The sequence below is a fragment of the Cydia splendana genome, chromosome 6 (assembly GCF_910591565.1).
Source record: "Cydia splendana chromosome 6, ilCydSple1.2, whole genome shotgun sequence".
NCBI lineage: Eukaryota > Metazoa > Arthropoda > Insecta > Lepidoptera > Tortricidae > Cydia > Cydia splendana.
The window spans coordinates 19,369,771-19,394,883 of NC_085965.1; the positions used below are offsets into that span (position 1 = coordinate 19,369,771).

A 25,113-nucleotide genomic window follows, 5' to 3' on the forward strand; every position below is an offset into this window, starting at 1 on the left:
CTGGCGGTCAATGCCACTCTGCGATTCTGCGAAATATCCTATGCTTTACTGAAATTGTTAAGTATAAGTTTCAGAACACAGTTTTTGACTATTTAAGGTCATTGAACTATGCGTCACAGCGATAAACTTGATACGTTCAGTCACAGACGCCCGATTATTGTCTGACCCAAATTGATAAGCAAAGATTGATTATCTAATAGTCTGTATAGAAATTTAATTTATGGCAAAAGTCGATCTATTATATTTCATAGGGTTTGTGTCAAATGATATTTAGTTTAATATGTGCACCCTTCCATTATGTTAAAATGTAAGTGTTCAGTAATGTGCATATGAAATAAATGAAAAATAAAGTGGAATGATAGATACTGTGAGCTTGTGTTTTTATTTTGTAACTATTCTTATATAATGACAGTGGGCTCATTTAGACCAGGGGTCTCCAAACTTTTTTTACCTGAGGCCATATTGCGCCTCAGAATTTTCGCGCGGGCCACCGTCGGCGCCGAGGGGGGGTGGGTGTATCTGGGGCTGCTGCTGTTAGGGCTGAACACCTGGAGCCTGGCTCCCGCGGGCCGGATTGGACCGCTGTCGGCGGGCCGGATTGGAACGCTTCGCGGGCCGGGGTTTGGAGAGCCCTGATTTAGACGATGCGATAACTCGCATACGAGTTTTATTACATTGCGGGTTTTGACCGGTCGGTTGAATTGGACGTAACCAACAGTCCGCAATGTAACTAAAATCGCATGCGAGTTCGCACGCCGTCTAAATCAGCCCTTATACACTGCTTTAGCATGCCTAAAGACCAGGCTTAACTCTAAATTGCGAGCCAATGTCCTTGAAGTTAATTTACACTTCCGCACAAATTGTCCCGTCTGGACTAGCCTTTTACATGGATAAAAGCGACAAAATTGTTTGTAAACACGGCCTAGCCAAGGTTACAATCGCTATCGCTTCGACAACGAAAAGCATTATGTCTCTCTATCACTCTTCCATATTAGAGTGACAGTGACAGTTGCGTTTCGATCGCTACGGAGCGTAAGCGATTGGCATCTTGGCTACGCGGCCTGGCCGTGCACCGCTGTGGGTTGGTCAAACTTTTTTTAAACACTATTTTTTAATGTTGTTAAACAGTCTGTAAAGCCATTTCCGTCAGTAGAAAAAAGCGGCAAATTTTAAAAATATAGGCGCGAAGAGTTATCGTCCCATGAAAAATATGAATTTCGCGCCTTTTTTCACTGATAAAGTTGTTTGACCGGCTACATTGGCAAATATGAGTCAGTTTATCTAATAAGGGAGTGAGGGAGGAATATAGAAAATAATAAAATAACATCTTATTACATTTCTTTTTTTAATCACCATCCAACTTTCGACACATTTTCTTACAATAAAGAATTATCACAAAAACTGTAATAACTGACGATTCACAGAATCTAATCAAATATGCAATGGGAAGATCTTTGAAATTCCAAATTGAAAACTGAAGACTGCACATTGCTTACAATTAACATTAAAAGCTACATCTACAAGGCAATTAAAGTCTAACTTAAAACCTAAAGGTAGTCAAATTGTTCAAAAAGAGGCTCGAATATAGAACACTGGGTAGATTTAAAAACAGAATGATCCGTCTATTTAGTTTTACATGCATTTTCATCACACTTGCTCGAAAAATACCTTATTTCATGCAGATGTACTGAAGGACAAAGGCCTATATTGTTCCCGCAGATGTTATGGATTGTGAAAAAAAAAAGGCTATAACTCTCTAGGGATGAAAACATTGTGTGTAACTCCGGGAGTAAGAATATTGTTACTCAAGTAATTAATTCACTCCATCTTACGGCTGTCGTGAATATAATAGACTCTCGTACAATATTCCCCTTGCCCCCCTAGTTGCACAATGTACTACTACACGGTAAGACAAAAATGATGTAAGTAATCATTGAATTTCTATTGAGTTTTTATAACTATAAAATTATATGTATTTTTAACATTCCTGTACACATATTTAGAACGTTATTATTCAAGCTTGAAAGCTGCCATCTAGCGGAATCATCGCGCAACTTTTTCTAGGGCAGGTAGGCGCCATTTTTAAACATGTTTTGACCCAGCTACAAGGATGACGCAATTCCTCGGTATCTCACGTCAGACCAGAGATATTTTAAAGGTGTGACGTAACAAGTCATTCACCTTATAAATCTCAATCTCATGTTATGAATAGCTGAAGTGATTTGAGACGAAGAAAAACTGACTCAATGCTACTAAAATTAGTATCTTTTTGCTCAGTCATTAAGGTGGATATTTGAAAGGATTGTTATGTTACTAATGTTCATTCCAAACAATTACGATCATATTATCAAGGCCATCCTAACACCATAAACGGTAAACATTGTTAAGAGTTAAACAAATTATATATTTTTTTTATTTCATGTAAGGCCCTGTAAACTATTTTAAATTAAACACTTTTAAAAGCCAACATTTTTTAGTGGTCCATGTTTTAGGGTGACCATAAACTGATATATTTAAAATACCTAGTTTGGAACTATAGAAGATATAGAAATGGATAGTTCAGTAGTAGTAATAGTAGTTGAATGCTTATATAAATACTAAATTTGATTCACATTTATGACAACCTAATATCATAATTTAAATTGTGAACTGTTTAAGAAGAAGTCAATGTTTTGTACATATCACCAAATTATTGGACTTAATACTAAGCTTTTTTAAACTTAATAAACAACTTAAGATTAATATCACTATTACCAGTACAGGAACTGAATGAGAAATAAAAGCAACATTGCTTCAGATCTAGATTTCAATAAGGGCCACCCCACACTAGCGTCTTTTGAGCGTCGGCGTTTAGTCAGCGCTATGGAAAATGGGGTTGCTGCGCAGTTGCTAGTCAGCGTTATGGAAAATGGCGTCGCTGCGCAGCTGCGCCAACGTTGCGTCGAGCAGCAGCCATAGAGTTGACTAGACGCAGACACTCAGGAGACGCCAGTGTGGGGTGGCTCTAAAAACTGGCAAACAAATATTAAATTACAAAAATGCACTTTTAGTGCCAAGTTATACAATAATGTAATGGGCTTGGTTGTCACTATTTTTCCTTATCTTATCCGATAATTATGGCTTACATCAACTACAATATTTACAGAACCCTTACTTGCTAGTGCCACCAAAGACCACCAAATTAATAGACATGCAAAGTTCAAAAGAGTATACACTTAACTTAAACTTAGATGGACTCTATGTAATATGATTATTAAGTGTTATTATCAAGGCTCAATACTTTCTTTTAAGTTTTATATGTCTATAAGTTTCATCGTCTAAACTATGCACGAAACTCAAAACAAGTAATCTTTTACTCTCACCTTTTAACAGAGTTTAAATACACTTTACACATCAACTGCAATTATTGAATTAAATATTTACTAACATATTTTTTGGGTTTTTTTGCCCTTGAGGCTAAAATGGAATCACTTATTTAATTAATACATAAATCCTCACTAGGATTATATCAAGGATATCAAAAATGCAGTGCAATATCACTTACCCTTCGGCCATACTAAATTACATTAAAACTTGCTATAATTATGGCCAGCCATCTAGCATGAGTCAGGCCTGAGCAATATTTTGTCTTGAATGGGAAAAAATATTAATAGAGAGAGCAACATTGTTGCACTTTACTGTCATCACGGTCTGGTTACTTTTGAAAACTCGTATCTCACTCAAGTTTGACATTCTATTTTCTTCGTAATCAAAATGCCATTACGGTTAAAGAGGGTTTATGTTGATTAATTAGGTCATGTAGGGTGACCATGATTGTTGAGAATTAAATTTGCCCTCACCAAAAAGTAAAAAAATAGGAAAAAGTGTTGTTGTTTCTCCTAAATACGACGGTGATCGATCAATTATCAGTTACTGAGTGTGCAGGATTAGTCCTGCTCACGTCTCATGAATCATCCTGTATATTCCGCTATGTGATCTGTCAGTTTCAGGAAAGAAAACCTTAAGTAGTGTTTTGAGGGTTTCATTTCAGTTTTCAAAACTTGAGCACACATCCCAATTTACAAGCTTAGCAACAATAAGTTTATAAAACATGCCTTCAAAGACTAGCATGTTATGCAGAAATTCAATCACATAATTTCTCTATAAGTACTAAAGAATTGGCAACATAGTATGAAAATTAGGCTGCAGGGTAAGTGTAACTGCGTAATTACTATTTTCATAATAAGCTATCAATACTAATACTCTAGTCAAGTGTCCTCACTGCATGCAGTTGTAAAATAAAGTTGAACAGGCCTGTACCTAGAGAATTGTTTGGTAGCAACTAACGGTGTAATCTTCTCTAGGCCCTGCCTGTTAGCCTGTACTACTTTTTAGCCTTAGCCGAATGCCCCTGCTTGTTCGGAGGGACCCACCTCAATGCAGACGGGTCTACACACAGCCGAGGCTTCTTGAAATGAGAGCTTGCTAGCTGCTCTGCAACTATTTTTGGAGTAACACAAATCACGTGCTGACCCTTCCAGTATTTCACCATATTCATAGATTGGAGTGTAGATATAATGTCTGTTTGTGATATTCCTGTCATTTGACTGAGATCTTTGATGCTCAATGTGCCCCGACTTGCACTCAACACTTCCAACAGCACATAGGACCAGTATGATCGGTAACTGAGCTTGCCAAGGTCTGACAAGGGCTTCTCTGGACTACCAACGACTTGCTCTAGTCTTGAGAGCTCATAGCTAAATGCGATCAGAAGCTTGCCGTATCCTTGTCTCTGGTACGGAGGTAGGGTTAGTATACAAGCTACATTGTTACCTTCAGGGGAGTCCTTCTCTTTAGAAAAGTATCCGACTAAGTGCGCACCCTGCTTGTCCACCTCACACAGGATGTAGAATAAGAACTGTTCTATATCAAAATACAATGTTTTATGGTCTAAAAATAACTTTGCTAGTAAACATAGATTCTGGCAATAAATCTTATGCTCTTTCCCATCTGCTTCAAATATTGCAATGGTACCTTTTCTGTATATTTCACTGCCCTGTGGTTGTCTTGCTGTACACTCACTTAGATGATACCTGTATGTTTTCTCCATTCTCATATATTTTAAGCAGTATTCGCAAATCCATAGTTTAGACTGTTTGCCATATTCATCAGGATAAGGACTAAAATACCAAGTATCGATCTCGTACTTTCCTATTTGAATTTTGTCGATGTATTTGACTTTCGTGATGGCTTCATGTTCCTTCTCGAGCGCAGCGGTCGTGGGGTCCATTTCTGCATAGGACTTCTGGACGTGGTTGATCTCGTCATGTTTACGTTTCTGATTCCGCGTTATCTTCCGGCCGGACTTGTCGGTGAGCAGGTGGTCGGAATTCAAATTGTTATTCGACTGCTCGCACATGTCAAACCTATCGGACATGACGCGATGGCGGGAAACCCACTCGTCGAGCCTTCGGTCGTAGCCCACATAGTGCACATAGTATTCGAAGCCGGAGTCCGCGGCGTTGTACCGCGTTTGGATTATCTCCGCCGGGTGCCATGACTCATCTGAACGCCGCACTAAGTAATGCTCTCCTATGTCAAGGGGCTGTTCTTGTGTCGATTCCGAGTCTTCCTGATCTGCACTACGACACTCCGGGTTTGGTAATTCATTATTAACAATGGGTTTTTCTAGTTCTTTATCACCTTTAGCCATAGTTGTTAAAAATTCGATAGTATCACGCAATACCGCGCAACTACCGTTGTGGCTACTGCAGCCATAGTGCAACCATAGACTATAGAGCGAAGAGCGAAGCAGCGCAAATCAACGACGCGCAAAAAACTGCCGCAATAAAAAAATACAAGACTAGAGTACGCCTTCACTACACGTATTGTTACCGGTTTTTTGAACTTATACAACAGACTTTTATATTATTTGTTGTGAAAATAATAACTGAATTTTACAATAAGTTATATATAATACAAAATATTATTGTAATGTAAATAAATATTTAAAATAACCAACATCACGACATATTTTATCTATGTTAAATTAAAAAAACACAATTTGTCTCTGGTTATCAGTGTTACTTGCCTTGAAGTTTTGGTATAAATTGAGGGAAAATAAAATTTAAAATTATAATAGATACCACAATAGTTATCTTCAACATTATTTTTCTCAATTTAACACAATTAATAATTTTATAATTAATTATATTAATTATACTTTATGCATTTTAATTATAGTAATAAAGCGTATAAAAGCACAAATAATTGATTGAAATTGATTTATTGAGTATTTAAAGCGGCTTTAGTTATTTATAAACATAAACGAGCATCAGCAAGTGTATATAAATTTACATAAACATTACATTTTGTTATATGTAAAATCAGTTACAAAAATCTACACATTCAAAATATATATAATTGAATAATTTGCGGGATTCGACGGAACTGTTAAACTCTCACATGGCAACTTTATTTTAATGCCGTTGCTGTAATCGTTGACGGCGAACGAGACGTCTCCTAGTGAACGGTGATTTCGTGAACAATTTGTTCTTATCGCCAGTATAGAGATATGAAATTAATATTGTTATCTAAAAACTGTGCTGTTAATTTATACGAGTGTTGATTGTGTGCCGTTGTGTATTGATTACATCTGGACGTGTTATTTGTGTGGAGTGTGTAACGGAGGGATTGGGGAGATAGCTTGTGTAATTGTGCTTTATTAGTTCAAACGTCTCTGTAATCAGCAGAAATGCAGGCGATCAAATGCGTTGTGGTCGGCGACGGGTAAGTTATTGTCCTTACCGTGTTATTTTCTACACTGTTACTGGCCGACTCGCTATACACTTCACGTTACATTGTACTGACGTCATTTTTAAATTGATGTGTTTAAATTTATGATCCTTCTATTAGTACCTTTGTACTGAGGCGTACGTATTGTATTGGTAGTTTTAGATTATTGCATTCGTTATTGTATGGATGCTGGAGTAGTGTAATTCCTTCAAAGTAAGGTTCAATAGAATAGTTTCTAGCCTATGAGCAGCATAACCAACAATAGTATCATAAGTTGGTTATTACTTTTGACTTATTTCGATGCGTCGATCTGTTATCACAACTTACAATTTAGGCCAATTGGCTATATGTAGAAATTAGTTTGAATGAACAAAAGTTCTCTCACTTTAAGAGTAACTTCATGGTGTTTTTTACACCAATAACAACATGGATACTTTCTGTATTAAAACGCTGATACTGTCATAGGGTAAAAATAAACTACATTATTTGTGATGTAGTAGTTAGTACATACCTATTTTAACAATTATTAAAGTAGCCTAATTATGGCAAAAAAACTGGGGGCTACAGATTAGCTTAGATTAAAACCATATTTATATCATAGACAGTAAAAGTACAATTTGATTGGTCAAAGTACCCATTACACCAGTGTTTTTCAAACTTTTTCATGACGTGACCACCTTATAGTATGAACAAAATGTTTCGCTTATGTCTTGCAGAGGCTTTGTGACCCCCCACGGGGTAGCAACCCTTAGTTTGAAAAACACTGCATTAGACTAATCTGCCCATTACAATTGTCGTATTAGTACCAAACAAACAGTTTTGGTCGTAGATTGGGTAAAATAACTGTTGTATTAGTATCTTGAGTGTGGAAATTTGGAACAGATGACCACATAGTATTCAAGTGCCCCCTCACCAAATACAAGGGACCTGCTGAAGATTACAAAAATCTGACAAAGAATGCAAGTTTATACCTGCTTAATTGTAAATTTTGAATACTTATTGTAACCGCCATAATAATAATAGGCCTATTCATCTGTGTTAGATGTTTTAAGCAGCATCCCGGTATCGACATTTGTGTTCGTGGCTGTATAGCCCTATGCGGGAGAGGATCCCTTGTCCACACATGCGGCAGGTGTAACAGCCATACGATATAGGATATAAATCAGCATAGTATTTAATGACATTAGCAGACAACTATATACAAAATTACACATTAACATTAAAAGCAACTAACTAAATGGCTTTCTTGGAAATGACTATAGCAGCAGTTATCAGCTTGTGATAATGATAATGCAAAGTGGAGATAAATTTTGTGATAAATGATAAATTCTGGCAAAACTGTTACTGATAAACTCATTATTGATGAGTCATGCCTTTGTGTTGTCAATAATGCTGCCAATAGTTAAATTGCTGTCTATCATTTCCTTATGACATGGATGTCAGTACTGGTCCCGTAGACAACATGCCAATTGCTAACGCTCCGTAGCAAATGATACGCAACTGTCACTGTCACACTAACATGGAAGTGTGATAGAGACACAAAGCGATTTGATGGCAAAGCGCAAGCGATCGTCACCTTAGCTAGGCTGCCTAATCGTGCCTATGTTAGGTAAATCTTATATCTTCCGTGTTTCCTCACAACCGAAGGATCTCAAACATGATATTATTGCTTTGTTTTTCATGAGGTGGTATTTTTGACCCACTGAATAGACAGGTACCTATGTATATAAGGGGTCTTCAATCTATGGCTTGCAGACTGGATCCAGCATGTGAATGTGCCAAGCTGGCCAGCAAAAAGTCAGGTCAGAATGTTTGGAAACCTCTGATATAGATCATGGGCAGGCATTGTTCACAATATTAGTTGCTTAACTTCAAACTCTGATAACACACAAATTCAGATGATTTGGTCATTTGCTGTATTTTACCACTTTAATTACTAATTTTTTATCTAGATTAATGTAATTGGAACAATATTGCTTATCTGAAACTTTAAAAAAAAAAATTACAGTGTATTGTTTAGCTACGATGTGTTAGTTTTTAAGTAAATTAAAAAAATTACAGTGTATTGTTTAGCTACGATGTGTTAGTTTTTAAGTAAATTTGTTTATATATTTAATGTAATACTGTTTTAGTTTTTGGCAATAAAGGCTATTATGATTATGATGATTGTTTAGCGGCTATATAGCGGCACTCAAGGGACCGGATGTTTTTTGAAGCTACCTATAGAGAGTTTATATTAGGGACACTCAAGGGACCGCATGTTTTTTAATGCTATAGAGAGTTTTCGTTATATAGAGAGAAATTAATATTAAAGTAAAGCAACTATAGCCAACAAATGTCGACGTAATAGAGTGAAACATTACATCATGTTAAATAGAGTTAGATATAAAACATAGGTATTACTCATACAGTTCTCGATATTATACTACTTCATATGAACACCACAGGCCAAGGTTTGCATTTATGTTCATAGACATAGTTGATGGTGAATGAGAGTTTCAAGTTTAACAACTTTAATCAAGCTTTACCATTAATACCTATGACTCAGCTTACCAATTACCAAGTGGTTTAAGGTCTAAGCTTAAAGTTATTGCCTGCATAATAATTTAATCATGGATGCATTTATTTAATTCTAGAACCATCATTCCATTCCATTCCATCCCATTTTTCATTTTAATTCCTGATATTTTCCTGCATGTATCTAGGTATACAGTAAGTACAGTTTGTAGCTACATACCAACAATATTATCATTATAAATTTGTATTTGGGGATAAGAAAATAAACATTAAACTTTACACTTGAAATAACTAGAATAATAGTTACCTAGATAATGACGGTCGGAGGGCAAACATTTGCTATCATTTTATATTATATACCTACCTGCTATATTTTCACAGGGCTCCTTCCTTTAGAAACGTTGCTATAAAGATATGTTCATAACGGAAACCGCCTTTTCCTGTGAAAAGGGGGTGTTTCACCCTCTATTATATACAACCACCTATCTAGGTGTACATTATAGGTATGTATGTATTCACCATTCAATCTTGACAGGTGGGATAGGGAATCAAAAGTCTACAGCATTCAAATGAAGTTTACATTCGTAGGTATTGAAAGCGCCCCTTCGTGCAGTTTCAATCGTCAAGTTGATTTGGATACGGATTCATGAATACTGTACCGCTGTACCTATTTTAAAATCTTTTTTTTAGCGCATACAGCTATATTCTGTTCGGACAACTGTACATCAGGACACTCAGGAGATATTTTGCTCTAGGTTGTCTAGGAGATAATTACGAGTGCGGCGAATCTCTTCACTCAATCGCTGCCCCAATATTACAGGGTTATATGTTACATTTTCAAGATAGTTGAAATTCGACTTAATGTCACTATGACAATGTTCAAATTTCAGTTCGATAAAAGTGAAACATAGAACCCTGTAATATTGGGGCAGCGCAATGTACCTACAGTCATTTTGATTCCCCTCCTGCTTACAATATTCTATGTAGGTACGACCAGACCAGACGTTTCTACAGCTGACTATAGGTACGAGTACATAAGTGTCAGCACTTGGATCTGATAAACAAGAGGTAAGACACACAAACAAGTCTCGATCTCGCAAATCTGATTCGGCCCCCACAAAAAAATGTGCGTTGCACTGCATACCGATTCTATTTTTCATTCTTGTCAACTCATGCCAGTGGGGAAACACTCCTGACTTCGGGCAAACTCGGCTCCGTTCGGCTCAGCTTTGCTCCGACCAATTATTAGGGTTGGCACCACTTGACGTCCTTTTGCGTGCACGACCACAGATAAGATAATGACTTGAATTTTGACAACCCTAAATAGCCGAAAGGGATCGTGCCATACATTAGAAATGGATAGCATGATTCGTGCCTGAATCGCTGTCAATCTTCGGTTTTGTAGGAAGTGTCCTTTCTGTACGGTAGTACTATTTCCTATGCTGTGGTCATGCTGTTTTCGAGGATGGGAAGCAGACCACATGTGATGGGACAGGAGACTTCCGATCTATATCATTCTATTTTTCCACGTATTATCTAACAATCCCAAAGTTATCACACAGTTTATGCTCGTGAAGTTGACCACCCCATATCGTTTGCCCGCAAATGGCATAGCTATATCGTTTGTTCATCGTTAGTTCACGTTTGTTCAGTAGGTAAAATCGTAAGGACCCGATTCTAACATCATTTTTTTTAAAAAACAAAAGGGGGTGGCTGTCTTCACGCTAGCCACCCCAAACCACTTTTTGTAATTTTTTTTGGTCTAGATAGCAAGATATTCGTTAGTTCACGTTTGTTCAGGCATTAAAATCGTTAGGACCCGATTCCTTCATTTTTTTTTATTTTTTCAAAGTGGGGTGGCTGTATTCACGCTAGCCACCCCACCCCGAAATCAGCCAAACTAACCATGTGAACTCATCGAGCGACGTTAGTTCACGTTTGTTCAGGCATTAAAATCGTTAGGATCTCATTAGATTTGCCATAAAAAAATAAAATCGAAAAATTCATATATATGGGACAGCGGAGCCAAGTAATGTGGTCTAGCAAGCAATCGACGCGGATACTAACGATTCTTTAGCTTGAATAAACTTATATGGACGATATTTAAGCGATAAATTATAGTGCCTTGCGGGCGTTCAAAACATAATAAGAGATATCCGTCGTTTTATATTTTTTTATACTATGGGGGTGGCTGTCTTCACGCTCGCCACCCCAAATCACTTTTTGTAATTTTTTTTGGTCTAGATAGCAAGACATTCGTTAGTTCACGTTTGTTCAGGCATTTAAATCGTTAGGACCCGATTCCTTCATTTTTTTTTATTTTTTCAAAGTGGGGTGGCTGTCTTCACGCTAGCCACCCCACCCCGAAATCAGCCAAACTAACCATGTGAAGTCATCGAGCGACGTTAGTTCACGTTTGTTCAGGCATTAAAATCGTTAGGATCTCATTAGATTTGCCATAAAAAAATAAAATCGAAAAAATCATATATATGGGCCAGCCGAGGCAAGTAATGTGCCTAAGTCGACGGCTGAAAAAAATACTCAGAATCGGGTCCTTACGATCCCACTTGCAGGACAACGTCAGCAGACTATACTGATTCAAGATAGATAGGTCATTTGCGGGCGATCAAAACAGATTTAACGGAAAAAAATAAAACTTGAAAATCTGGATTACTCAACTTACGCTCCTAAGTCGAACGCTGAAAAAAATACTCAGAATCGGGTCCTTACGATGCCACTTTCAGCACAACGTCAGCAGACTATACTGATTCAAGATAGATAGGTCATTTGCGGGCGTTCGAAACAGATTTACCGGAAAAAATTAAAACTTGAAAATCGGAATTACTCAAATTATGCTACTAAGTCGCTGGCTGAAAAAAATACTCAGAATCGTGTCCTTACGATGCCACTTGCAGGACAACGTCAGCAGACTATACTGATTCAAGATAGATAGGTCATTTGCGGGCGATCAAAACAGATTTACCGGAAAAAATTAAAACTTGTAAATCGGAATTACTCAAATTATGCTCCTAAGTTGACGGCCGAAAAAATACTCAGAATCGGGTCCTTACGATGCCCTTTGCAGGACGACGTCAGATGATTATGCTCATTCAAGATAGATAGGTCATTTGCGGGCGATCAAAACAGATTTACCGGAAAAAAATAAAACTTGTAAATCGGAATTACTCAAATTATGCTCCTAAGTTGACGGCCGAAAAAAATACTCAGAATCGGGTCCTTACGATGCCCTTTGCAGGACAACGTCAGCAGACTATACTGATTCAAGATAGATAGGTAATTTGAGGGCATTCGAAACAGATTTACCAGAAAAAAATAAAACTAGAAAATCTGAATTACTCAAATAATGCTCCTAAGTCGCACGCTGAAAAAAATACTCAGAATCGGGTCCTTACGATGCCACTTGCAGGACAACGTCAGCAGACCATACTGATTCAAGATAGATAGGTCATTTGCGGGCGTTCGAAACAGATTTGCCGGAAAAAATTAAAACTTGAAAACCTGAATAACTCAACTTACGCTCCTAAGTCGACGGCTGAAAAAAATAGTCAGAATCGGGTCCTTACGATGCCACTTGCAGGACAATCTCAGCAGACCATACTGATTCAAGATAGATAGGTAATTTGCGGGCGTTCGAAACAGATTTGCCGGAAAAAATTAAAACTTGAAAACCTGAATAACTCAACTTACGCTCCTAAGTCGACGGCTGAAAAAAATAGTCAGAATCGGGTCCTTACGATCCCACTTGCAGGACAACGTCAGCAGACTATACTGATTCAAGATAGATAGGTCATTTGCGGGCGATCAAAACAGATTTAACGGAAAAAAATAAAACTTGAAAATCTGGATTACTCAACTTACGCTCCTAAGTCGAACGCTGAAAAAAATACTCAGAATCGGGTCCTTACGATGCCACTTTCAGCACAACGTCAGCAGACTATACTGATTCAAGATAGATAGGTCATTTGCGGGCGTTCGAAACAGATTTACCGGAAAAAATTAAAACTTGAAAATCGGAATTACTCAAATTATGCTACTAAGTCGCTGGCTGAAAAAAATACTCAGAATCGTGTCCTTACGATGCCACTTGCAGGACAACGTCAGCAGACTATACTGATTCAAGATAGATAGGTCATTTGCGGGCGATCAAAACAGATTTACCGGAAAAAATTAAAACTTGTAAATCGGAATTACTCAAATTATGCTCCTAAGTTGACGGCCGAAAAAATACTCAGAATCGGGTCCTTACGATGCCCTTTGCAGGACGACGTCAGATGATTATGCTCATTCAAGATAGATAGGTCATTTGCGGGCGATCAAAACAGATTTACCGGAAAAAAATAAAACTTGTAAATCGGAATTACTCAAATTATGCTCCTAAGTTGACGGCCGAAAAAAATACTCAGAATCGGGTCCTTACGATGCCCTTTGCAGGACAACGTCAGCAGACTATACTGATTCAAGATAGATAGGTAATTTGAGGGCATTCGAAACAGATTTACCAGAAAAAAATAAAACTAGAAAATCTGAATTACTCAAATAATGCTCCTAAGTCGCACGCTGAAAAAAATACTCAGAATCGGGTCCTTACGATGCCACTTGCAGGACAACGTCAGCAGACCATACTGATTCAAGATAGATAGGTCATTTGCGGGCGTTCGAAACAGATTTGCCGGAAAAAATTAAAACTTGAAAACCTGAATAACTCAACTTACGCTCCTAAGTCGACGACTGAAAAAAATAGTCAGAATCGGGTCCTTACGATGCCACTTGCAGGACAATCTCAGCAGACCATACTGATTCAAGATAGATAGGTCATTTGCGGGCGTTCGAAACAGATTTCCCGGAAAAAATTAAAACTTGAAAACCTGAATAACTCAACTTACGCTCCTAAGTCGACGGCTGAAAAAAATAGTCAGAATCGGGTCCTTACGATGCCACTTGCAGGACAATCTCAGCAGACCATACTGATTCAAGATAGATAGGTCATTTGCGGGCGTTCGAAACAGATTTGCTGGAAAAAATTAAAACTTGAAAATCTGAATAACTCAACTTACGCTCCTAAGTCGACGGCTGAAAAAAATAGTCAGAATCGGGTCCTTACGATGCCACTTGCAGGACAACGTCAGTAGACCAACCTGATTGAAGATAGATAGGTCATTTGCGGGCGATCAAAACAGATTTACCGGAAAAAATTAAAACTTGTAAATCGGAATTACTCAAAATATGCTCCTAAGTTGACGGCCGAAAAAAATACTCAGAATCGGGTCCTTACGATGCCCTTTGCAGGACAACGTCAGCAGACTATACTGATTCAAGATAGATAGGTCATTTGCGGGCGTTCGAAACAGATTTACCAGAAAAAAATAAAACTAGAAAATCTGAATTACTCAAATTATGCTCCTAAGTTGACGGACGAAAAAAATACTCAGAATCGGGTCCTTACGATGCCACTTGCAGGACAACGTCAGCAGACCATACTGATTCAAGATAGATAGGTCATTTGCGGGCGTTCGAAACAGATTTGCCGGAAAAAATTAAAACTTGAAAACCTGAATAACTCAACTTACGCTCCTAAGTCGACGGCTGAAAAAAATAGTCAGAATCGGGTCCTTACGATGCCACTTGCAGGACAATCTCAGCAGACCATACTGATTCAAGATAGATAGGTCATTTGCGGGCGTTCGAAACAGATTTCCCGGAAAAAATTAAAACTTGAAAACCTGAATAACTCAACTTACGCTCCTAAGTCGACGGCTGAAAAAAATAGTCAGAATCGGGTCCTTACGATGCCACTTGCAGGACAATCTCAGCAGACCATACTGATTCAAGATAGATAGGTCATTTGCGGGCGTTCGAAACAGATTTGCTGGAAAAAATTAAAACTTGAAAATCTGAATAACTCAACTTACGCTCCTAAGTCGACGGCTGAAAAAAATAGTCAGAATCGGGTCCTTACGATGCCACTTGCAGGACAACGTCAGTAGACCAACCTGATTGAAGATAGATAGGTCATTTGCGGGCGTTCAAAACAGATTTGCCGGAAAAAATTAAAACATGAAAATCTGAATAACTCAACTTACGCTCCTAAGTCGACGGCTGAAAAAAATAGTCAGAATCGGGTCCTTACAATGCCACTTGCAGGACAATCTCAGCAGACCATACTGATTCAAGATAGATAGGTCATTTGCGGGCGTTCGAAACAGATTTGCTGGAAAAAATTAAAACTTGAAAATCTGAATAACTCAACTTACGCTCCTAAGTCGTCGGCTGAAAAAAATAGTCAGAATCGGGTCCTTACGATGCCACTTGCAGGACAATCTCACCAGACCATACTGATTCAAGATAGATAGGTCATTTGCGGGCGTTCGAAACAGATTTGCTGGAAAAAATTAAAACTTGAAAATCTGAATAACTCAACTTACGCTCCTAAGTCGACGGCTGAAAAAAATATTCAAAATCGGGTCCTTACGATGCTACTTGCAGGACAATCTCAGCAGACCATACTGATTCAAGATAGATAGGTCATTTGCAGGCGTTCGAAATAGATTTGCTGGAAAAAATTAAATCTTGAAAATCTGAATAACTCAACTTACGCTCCTAAGTCGACGGCTGAAAAAAATAGTCAGAATCGGGTCCTTACGATGCCACTTGCAGGACAACATCAGTAGACCAACCTGATTGAAGATAGATAGGTCATTTGCGGGCGTTCAAAACAGATTTGCCGGAAAAAATTAAAACTTGAAAATCTGAATAACTCAACTTACGCTCCTAAGTCGACGGCTGAAAAAAATACTCAGAATCGGGTCCTTACGATGCCACTTGCAGGACAATCTCAGCATACCATACTGATTCAAGATAGATAGGTCATTTGCGGGCGTTCGAAACAGATTTGCTGGAAAAAAATAAAACTTGAAATTCTGAATTACTCAAATTATGCTCCTAGGTCGACGGCTGAAAAAAATACTTAGAATCGGGTCCTTACGATGCCACTTGCAGGACAATGTCAGCAGACCATACTGATTCAAGACAGATAGGTCATTTGCGGGCGTTCGAAACAGATTTACCAGAAAAAAATAAAACTTGAAAATCTGAATAACTCAACTTACGATCCTAAATCGACGGCTGAAAAAAATATTCACAATCGGGTCCTTACGTTGCTACTTGCAAGACAACGTCAGCAGACTATACTGATTCAGGACAGATAGGTCATTTGCGGGCGTTCGAAACAGATTTACCAGAAAAAATAAAACTTGAAAATCTGAATTACTCAAATTATGCTACTAAGTCGACGGCTGAAAAAAATACACAGAATCGGGTCCTTACGATGCCACTTGCAGGACAACGTCAGCAGACTATACTGATTCAAGATAGTTAGGTCACTTGCGGGCGTTCGAAACAGATTTGCCGGAAATTATTAAAACATGAAAATCTGAATAACTCAACTTACGCTCCTAAGTCGACGGCTGAAAAAAATATTCACAATCGGGTCCATACGATGCTACTAGCAAGACAACGTCAGCAGACTATACTGATTCAGGACAGATAGGTCATTTGCGGGCGTTCGAAACAGATTTACCAGAAAAAATTAAACTTGAAAATCTGAATTACTCAAATTATGCTACTAAGTCGACGGCTGAAAAAAATACACAGAATCGGGTCCTTACGATGCCACTTGCAGGAAAACGTCAGCAGACTATACTGATTCAAGATAGATAGGTCATTTGCGGGCGTTCAAAACAGATTTGCCGGAAATTATTAAAACATGAAAATCTGAATAACTCAACTTACGCTCCTAAGTCGACGGCTGACAAAAATACTCAGAATCGGGTCCTTACGATGCCACTTGCAGGATAATATCAGCAAACCATACTGATTCAAGATAGATAGGCCATTTGCGGGCTTTCGAAACAGATTTGCTGGAAAAAATTAAAACTTGAAAATCTGAACAACTCAACTTACGCTCCTACGTCGACGGCTGAAAAAAATAGTCAGAATCGGGTCCTTACGATGCCACTTGCAGGACAATCTCACCAGACCATACTGATTCAAGATAGATAGGTCATTTGCGGGCGATCAAAACAGATTTATCGGAAAAAAATAAACTTGTAAATCTGAATTACATACTCAAATTATGCTCCTAAGTTGACGGCCGAAAAAAATACTCAGAATCGGGTCCTTGCGATGCCCTTTGCAGGACGACGTCAGATGATTATGCTGATTCAAGATAGACAGGTCATTTGCGGGCGATCAAAACAGATTTAACGTAAAAAAATAAAACTTGAAAATCTGAATTACTCAACTTGCGCTCCTAAGTCGCAGGCTGAAAAAAATACTCAGAATCGGGTCCTTACGATGCCACTTGCAGGACAATATCAGCAAACCATACTGATTCAAGATAGATAGGCCATTTGCGGGCGTTCGAAACAGATTTGCTGGAAAAAATTAAAACTTGAAAATCTGAATAACTCAACTTACGCTCCTAAGTCGACGGCTGAAAAAAATAGTCAGAATCGGGTCCTTACGATGCCTCTTGCAGGACTATCTCACCAGACCATACTGATTCAAGGTAGATAGGTCATTTGCGGGCGATCAAAACAGATTTATCGGAAAAAAATAAACTTGTAAATCTGAATTACTCAAATTATGCTACTAAGTCGCAGGCTGAAAAAAATACTCTGAATCGGGTCCTTACGATGCCACTTGCAGGACAATGTCAGCAGACCATACTGATTCAGGACAGATAGGTCATTTGCGGGCGTTCGAAACAGATTTAACGGAAAAAAATTAAACTTGAAAATATGAATAACTCAACTTACGCTCCTAAGTCGCAGGCTCATAAAAATACTTAGAATCGGGTCCTTACGATGCCACTTGCAGGACAATGTCAGCAGACCATACTGATTCAAGACCGATAGGTCATTTGCGGGCGTTCGAAACAGATTTACCAGAAAAAAATAAAACTTGAAAATCTGAATAACTCAACTTACGATCCTAAATCGACGGCTGAAAAAAATATTCACAATCGGGTCCTTACGATGCTACTTGCAAGACAACGTCAGCAGACTATACTGATTCAGGACAGATAGGTAATTTGCGGGCGTTCGAAACAAATTTACCAGAAAAAATAAAACTTGAAAATCTGAATTACTCAAATTATGCTACTAAGTCGACGGCTGAAAAAAATACACAGAATCGGGTCCTTACGATGCCACTTGCAGGACAACGTCAGCAGACTATACTGATTCAAGATAGTTAGGTCACTTGCGGGCGTTCGAAACAGATTTGCCGGAAAAAAGTAAAACTTGAAAATCTGAATAACTCAACTTACGATCCTAAGTCGACGGCTGAAAAAAATATTCACAATCGGGTCCTTACGATGCTACTTGCAAGACAACGTCAGCAGACTATACTGATTCAGGACAGATAGGTCATTTGCGGGCGTTCGAAACAGATTTACCAGAAAAAATAAAACTTGAAAATCTGAATTACTCAAATTATGCTACTAAGTCGACGGCTGAAAAAAATACACAGAATCGGGTCCTTACGATGCCACTTGCAGGAAAACGTCAGCAGACTATACTGATTCAAGATAGATAGGTCATTTGCGGGCGTTCAAAACAGATTTGCCGGAAATTATTAAAACATGAAAATCTGAATAACTCAACTTACGCTCCTAAGTCGACGGCTGACAAAAATACTCAGAATCGGGTCCTTACGATGCCACTTGCAGGATAATATCAGCAAACCATACTGATTCAAGATAGATAGGCCATTTGCGGGCGTTCGAAACAGATTTGCTGGAAAAAATTAAAACTTGAAAATCTGAACAACTCAACTTACGCTCCTAAGTCGACGGCTGAAAAAAATAGTCAGAATCGGGTTCTTACGATGCCACTTGCAGGACAATCTCACCAGACCATACTGATTCAAGATAGATAGGTCATTTGCGGGCGATCAAAACAGATTTATCGGAAAAAAATAAACTTGTAAATCGGAATTACATACTCAAATTATGCTCCTAAGTTGACGGCCGAAAAAAATACTCAGAATCGGGTCCTTACGATGCCCTTTGCAGGACGACGTCAGATGATTATGCTGATTCAAGATAGACAGGTCATTTGCGGGCGATCAAAACAGATTTAACGTAAAAAAATAAAACTTGAAAATCTGAATTACTCAACTTGCGCTCCTAAGTCGCAGGCTGAAAAAAATACTCAGAATCGGGTCCTTACGATGCCACTTGCAGGACAATATCAGCAAACCATACTGATTCAAGATAGATAGGCCATTTGCGGGCGTTCGAAACAGATTTGCTGGAAAAAATTAAAACTTGAAAATCTGAATAACTCAACTTACGCTCCTAAGTCGACGGCTGAAAAAAATAATCAGAATCGGGTCCTTACGATGCCTCTTGCAGGACTATCTCACCAGACCATACTGATTCAAGGTAGATAGGTCATTTGCGGGCGATCAAAACAGATTTATCGGAAAAAAATAAACTTGTAAATCTGAATTACTCAAATTATGCTACTAAGTCGCAGGCTGAAAAAAATACTCTTAATCGGGTCCTTACGATGCCACTTGCAGGACAATGTCAGCAGACCATACTGATTCAGGACAGATAGGTCATTTGCGGGCGTTCGAAACAGATTTACCAGAAAAAATAAAACTTGAAAATCTGAATTACTCAAAATATGCTACTAAGTCGACGGCTGAAAAAAATACACAGAATCGGGTCCTTACGATGCCACTTGCAGGACAACGTCAGCAGACTATACTGATTCAAGATAGATAGGCCATTTGCGGGCGTTCGAAACAGATTTGCTGGAAATTATTAAAACATGAAAATCTGAATAACTCAACTTACGCTCCTAAGTCGACGGCTGACAAAAATACTCAGAATCGGGTCCTTACGATGCCACTTGCAGGATAATATCAGCAAACCATACTGATTCAAGATAGATAGGCCATTTGCGTGCGTTCGAAACAGATTTGCTGGAAAAAATTAAAACTTGAAAATCTGAACAACTCAACTTACGCTCCTACGTCGACGGCTGAAAAAAATAGTCAGAATCGGGTCCTTACGATGCCACTTGCAGGACAATCTCACCAGACTATACTGATTCAAGATAGATAGGTCATTTGCGGGCGATCAAAACAGATTTATCGGAAAAAAATAAACTTGTAAATCGGAATTACATACTCAAATTATGCTCCTAAGTTGACGGCCGAAAAAAATACTCAGAATCGGGTCCTTGCGATGCCCTTTGCAGGACGACGTCAGATGATTATGCTGATTCAAGATAGACAGGTCATTTGCGGGCGATCAAAACAGATTTAACGTAAAAAAATAAAACTTGAAAATCTGAATTACTCAACTTGCGCTCCTAAGTCGCAGGCTGAAAAAAATACTCAGAATCGGGTCCTTACGATGCCACTTGCAGGACAATATCAGCAAACCATACTGATTCAAGATAGATAGGCCATTTGCGGGCGTTCAAAACAGATTTGCTGGAAAAAATTAAAACTTGAAAATCTGAATAACTCAACTTACGCTCCTAAGTCGACGGCTGAAAAAAATAGTCAGAATCGGGTCCTTACGATGCCTCTTGCAGGACTATCTCACCAGACCATACTGATTCAAGGTAGATAGGTCATTTGCGGGCGTTCGAAACAGATTTACCAGAAAAAATAAAACTTGAAAATCTGAATTACTCAAATTATGCTACTAAGTCGACGGCTGAAAAAAATACACAGAATCGGGTCCTTACGATGCCACTTGCAGGAAAACGTCAGCAGACTATACTGATTCAAGATAGATAGGTCATTTGCGGGCGTTCAAAACAGATTTGCCGGAAATTATTAAAACATGAAAATCTGAATAACTCAACTTACGCTCCTAAGTCGACGGCTGACAAAAATACTCAGAATCGGGTCCTTACGATGCCACTTGCAGGATAATATCAGCAAACCATACTGATTCAAGATAGATAGGCCATTTGCGTGCGTTCGAAACAGATTTGCTGGAAAAAATTAAAACTTGAAAATCTGAACAACTCAACTTACGCTCCTACGTCGACGGCTGAAAAAAATAGTCAGAATCGGGTCCTTACGATGCCACTTGCAGGACAATCTCACCAGACTATACTGATTCAAGACAGATAGGTCATTTGCGGGCGTTCGAAACAGATTTACCAGAAAAAAATAAAACTTGAAAATCTGAATAACTCAACTTACGATCCTAAATCGACGGCTGAAAAAAATATTCACAATCGGGTCCTTACGATGCTACTTGCAAGACAACGTCAGCAGACTATACTGATTCAGGACAGATAGGTCATTTGCGGGCGTTCGAAACAGATTTACCAGAAAAAATAAAACTTGAAAATCTGAATTACTCAAATTATGCTACTAAGTCGACGGCTGAAAAAAATACACAGAATCGGGTCCTTACGATGCCACTTGCAGGACAACGTCAGCAGACTATACTGATTCAAGATAGTTAGGTCACTTGCGGGCGTTCGAAACAGATTTGCCGGAAATTATTAAAACATGAAAATCTGAATAACTCAACTTACGCTCCTAAGTCGACGGCTGAAAAAAATATTCACAATCGGGTCCATACGATGCTACTAGCAAGACAACGTCAGCAGACTATACTGATTCAGGACAGATAGGTCATTTGCGGGCGTTCGAAACAGATTTACCAGAAAAAATAAAACTTGAAAATCTGAATTACTCAAATTATGCTACTAAGTCGACGGCTGAAAAAAATACACAGAATCGGGTCCTTACGATGCCACTTGCAGGAAAACGTCAGCAGACTATACTGATTCAAGATAGATAGGTCATTTGCGGGCGTTCAAAACAGATTTGCCGGAAATTATTAAAACATGAAAATCTGAATAACTCAACTTACGCTCCTAAGTCGACGGCTGACAAAAATACTCAGAATCGGGTCCTTACGATGCCACTTGCAGGATAATATCAGCAAACCATACTGATTCAAGATAGATAGGCCATTTGCGGGCTTTCGAAACAGATTTGCTGGAAAAAATTAAAACTTGAAAATCTGAACAACTCAACTTACGCTCCTACGTCGACGGCTGAAAAAAATAGTCAGAATCGGGTCCTTACGATGCCACTTGCAGGACAATCTCACCAGACCATACTGATTCAAGATAGATAGGTCATTTGCGGGCGATCAAAACAGATTTATCGGAAAAAAATAAACTTGTAAATCTGAATTACATACTCAAATTATGCTCCTAAGTTGACGGCCGAAAAAAATACTCAGAATCGGGTCCTTGCGATGCCCTTTGCAGGACGACGTCAGATGATTATGCTGATTCAAGATAGACAGGTCATTTGCGGGCGATCAAAACAGATTTAACGTAAAAAAATAAAACTTGAAAATCTGAATTACTCAACTTGCGCTCCTAAGTCGCAGGCTGAAAAAAATACTCAGAATCGGGTCCTTACGATGCCACTTGCAGGACAATATCAGCAAACCATACTGATTCAAGATAGATAGGCCATTTGCGGGCGTTCGAAACAGATTTGCTGGAAAAAATTAAAACTTGAAAATCTGAATAACTCAACTTACGCTCCTAAGTCGACGGCTGAAAAAAATAGTCAGAATCGGGTCCTTACGATGCCTCTTGCAGGACTATCTCACCAGACCATACTGATTCAAGGTAGATAGGTCATTTGCGGGCGATCAAAACAGATTTATCGGAAAAAAATAAACTTGTAAATCTGAATTACTCAAATTATGCTACTAAGTCGCAGGCTGAAAAAAATACTCTGAATCGGGTCCTTACGATGCCACTTGCAGGACAATGTCAGCAGACCATACTGATTCAGGACAGATAGGTCATTTGCGGGCGTTCGAAACAGATTTAACGGAAAAAAATTAAACTTGAAAATATGAATAACTCAACTTACGCTCCTAAGTCGCAGGCTCATAAAAATACTTAGAATCGGGTCCTTACGATGCCACTTGCAGGACAATGTCAGCAGACCATACTGATTCAAGACCGATAGGTCATTTGCGGGCGTTCGAAACAGATTTACCAGAAAAAAATAAAACTTGAAAATCTGAATAACTCAACTTACGATCCTAAATCGACGGCTGAAAAAAATATTCACAATCGGGTCCTTACGATGCTACTTGCAAGACAACGTCAGCAGACTATACTGATTCAGGACAGATAGGTAATTTGCGGGCGTTCGAAACAAATTTACCAGAAAAAATAAAACTTGAAAATCTGAATTACTCAAATTATGCTACTAAGTCGACGGCTGAAAAAAATACACAGAATCGGGTCCTTACGATGCCACTTGCAGGACAACGTCAGCAGACTATACTGATTCAAGATAGTTAGGTCACTTGCGGGCGTTCGAAACAGATTTGCCGGAAAAAAGTAAAACTTGAAAATCTGAATAACTCAACTTACGATCCTAAGTCGACGGCTGAAAAAAATATTCACAATCGGGTCCTTACGATGCTACTTGCAAGACAACGTCAGCAGACTATACTGATTCAGGACAGATAGGTCATTTGCGGGCGTTCGAAACAGATTTACCAGAAAAAATAAAACTTGAAAATCTGAATTACTCAAATTATGCTACTAAGTCGACGGCTGAAAAAAATACACAGAATCGGGTCCTTACGATGCCACTTGCAGGAAAACGTCAGCAGACTATACTGATTCAAGATAGATAGGTCATTTGCGGGCGTTCAAAACAGATTTGCCGGAAATTATTAAAACATGAAAATCTGAATAACTCAACTTACGCTCCTAAGTCGACGGCTGACAAAAATACTCAGAATCGGGTCCTTACGATGCCACTTGCAGGATAATATCAGCAAACCATACTGATTCAAGATAGATAGGCCATTTGCGGGCGTTCGAAACAGATTTGCTGGAAAAAATTAAAACTTGAAAATCTGAACAACTCAACTTACGCTCCTAAGTCGACGGCTGAAAAAAATAGTCAGAATCGGGTTCTTACGATGCCACTTGCAGGACAATCTCACCAGACCATACTGATTCAAGATAGATAGGTCATTTGCGGGCGATCAAAACAGATTTATCGGAAAAAAATAAACTTGTAAATCGGAATTACATACTCAAATTATGCTCCTAAGTTGACGGCCGAAAAAAATACTCAGAATCGGGTCCTTACGATGCCCTTTGCAGGACGACGTCAGATGATTATGCTGATTCAAGATAGACAGGTCATTTGCGGGCGATCAAAACAGATTTAACGTAAAAAAATAAAACTTGAAAATCTGAATTACTCAACTTGCGCTCCTAAGTCGCAGGCTGAAAAAAATACTCAGAATCGGGTCCTTACGATGCCACTTGCAGGACAATATCAGCAAACCATACTGATTCAAGATAGATAGGCCATTTGCGGGCGTTCGAAACAGATTTGCTGGAAAAAATTAAAACTTGAAAATCTGAATAACTCAACTTACGCTCCTAAGTCGACGGCTGAAAAAAATAATCAGAATCGGGTCCTTACGATGCCTCTTGCAGGACTATCTCACCAGACCATACTGATTCAAGGTAGATAGGTCATTTGCGGGCGATCAAAACAGATTTATCGGAAAAAAATAAACTTGTAAATCTGAATTACTCAAATTATGCTACTAAGTCGCAGGCTGAAAAAAATACTCTTAATCGGGTCCTTACGATGCCACTTGCAGGACAATGTCAGCAGACCATACTGATTCAGGACAGATAGGTCATTTGCGGGCGTTCGAAACAGATTTACCAGAAAAAATAAAAC

General features: G+C 38.6%; 2 protein-coding genes across 2 annotated transcripts in view; one reads left to right on the forward strand and one right to left on the reverse strand.

The window, feature by feature from the left end:
- Positions 1–1,326: 1,326 nt before the first annotated feature.
- LOC134791712 (histone acetyltransferase KAT8-like) lies at positions 1,327–5,815 on the reverse strand. Its single transcript, XM_063762827.1, has one exon. The coding sequence runs from the start codon at positions 5,690–5,692 to the stop codon at positions 4,364–4,366; it is 1,329 nt and encodes a 442-aa protein (XP_063618897.1). The 5' UTR covers positions 5,693–5,815; the 3' UTR covers positions 1,327–4,363.
- A 644-nt stretch (positions 5,816–6,459) lies between these two features.
- The window catches only part of LOC134791756 (ras-related C3 botulinum toxin substrate 2), an 88,895-nt gene continuing 70,241 nt past the window's right edge, over positions 6,460–25,113 (forward strand). Inside the window, exon 1 of the mRNA XM_063762904.1 lies at positions 6,460–6,768. Coding sequence (XP_063618974.1) covers positions 6,734–6,768 — 35 coding nt within the window. The 5' untranslated portion in view covers positions 6,460–6,733. The remainder of the gene's footprint in view (positions 6,769–25,113) is intronic.

Excerpts from the sequence above, each read along its gene's own strand:
- LOC134791712 (XM_063762827.1), bottom strand. The coding sequence starts at position 5,692 with ATGGCTAAAGGTGATAAAGAACTAGAAAAACCCATTGTTAATAATGAA.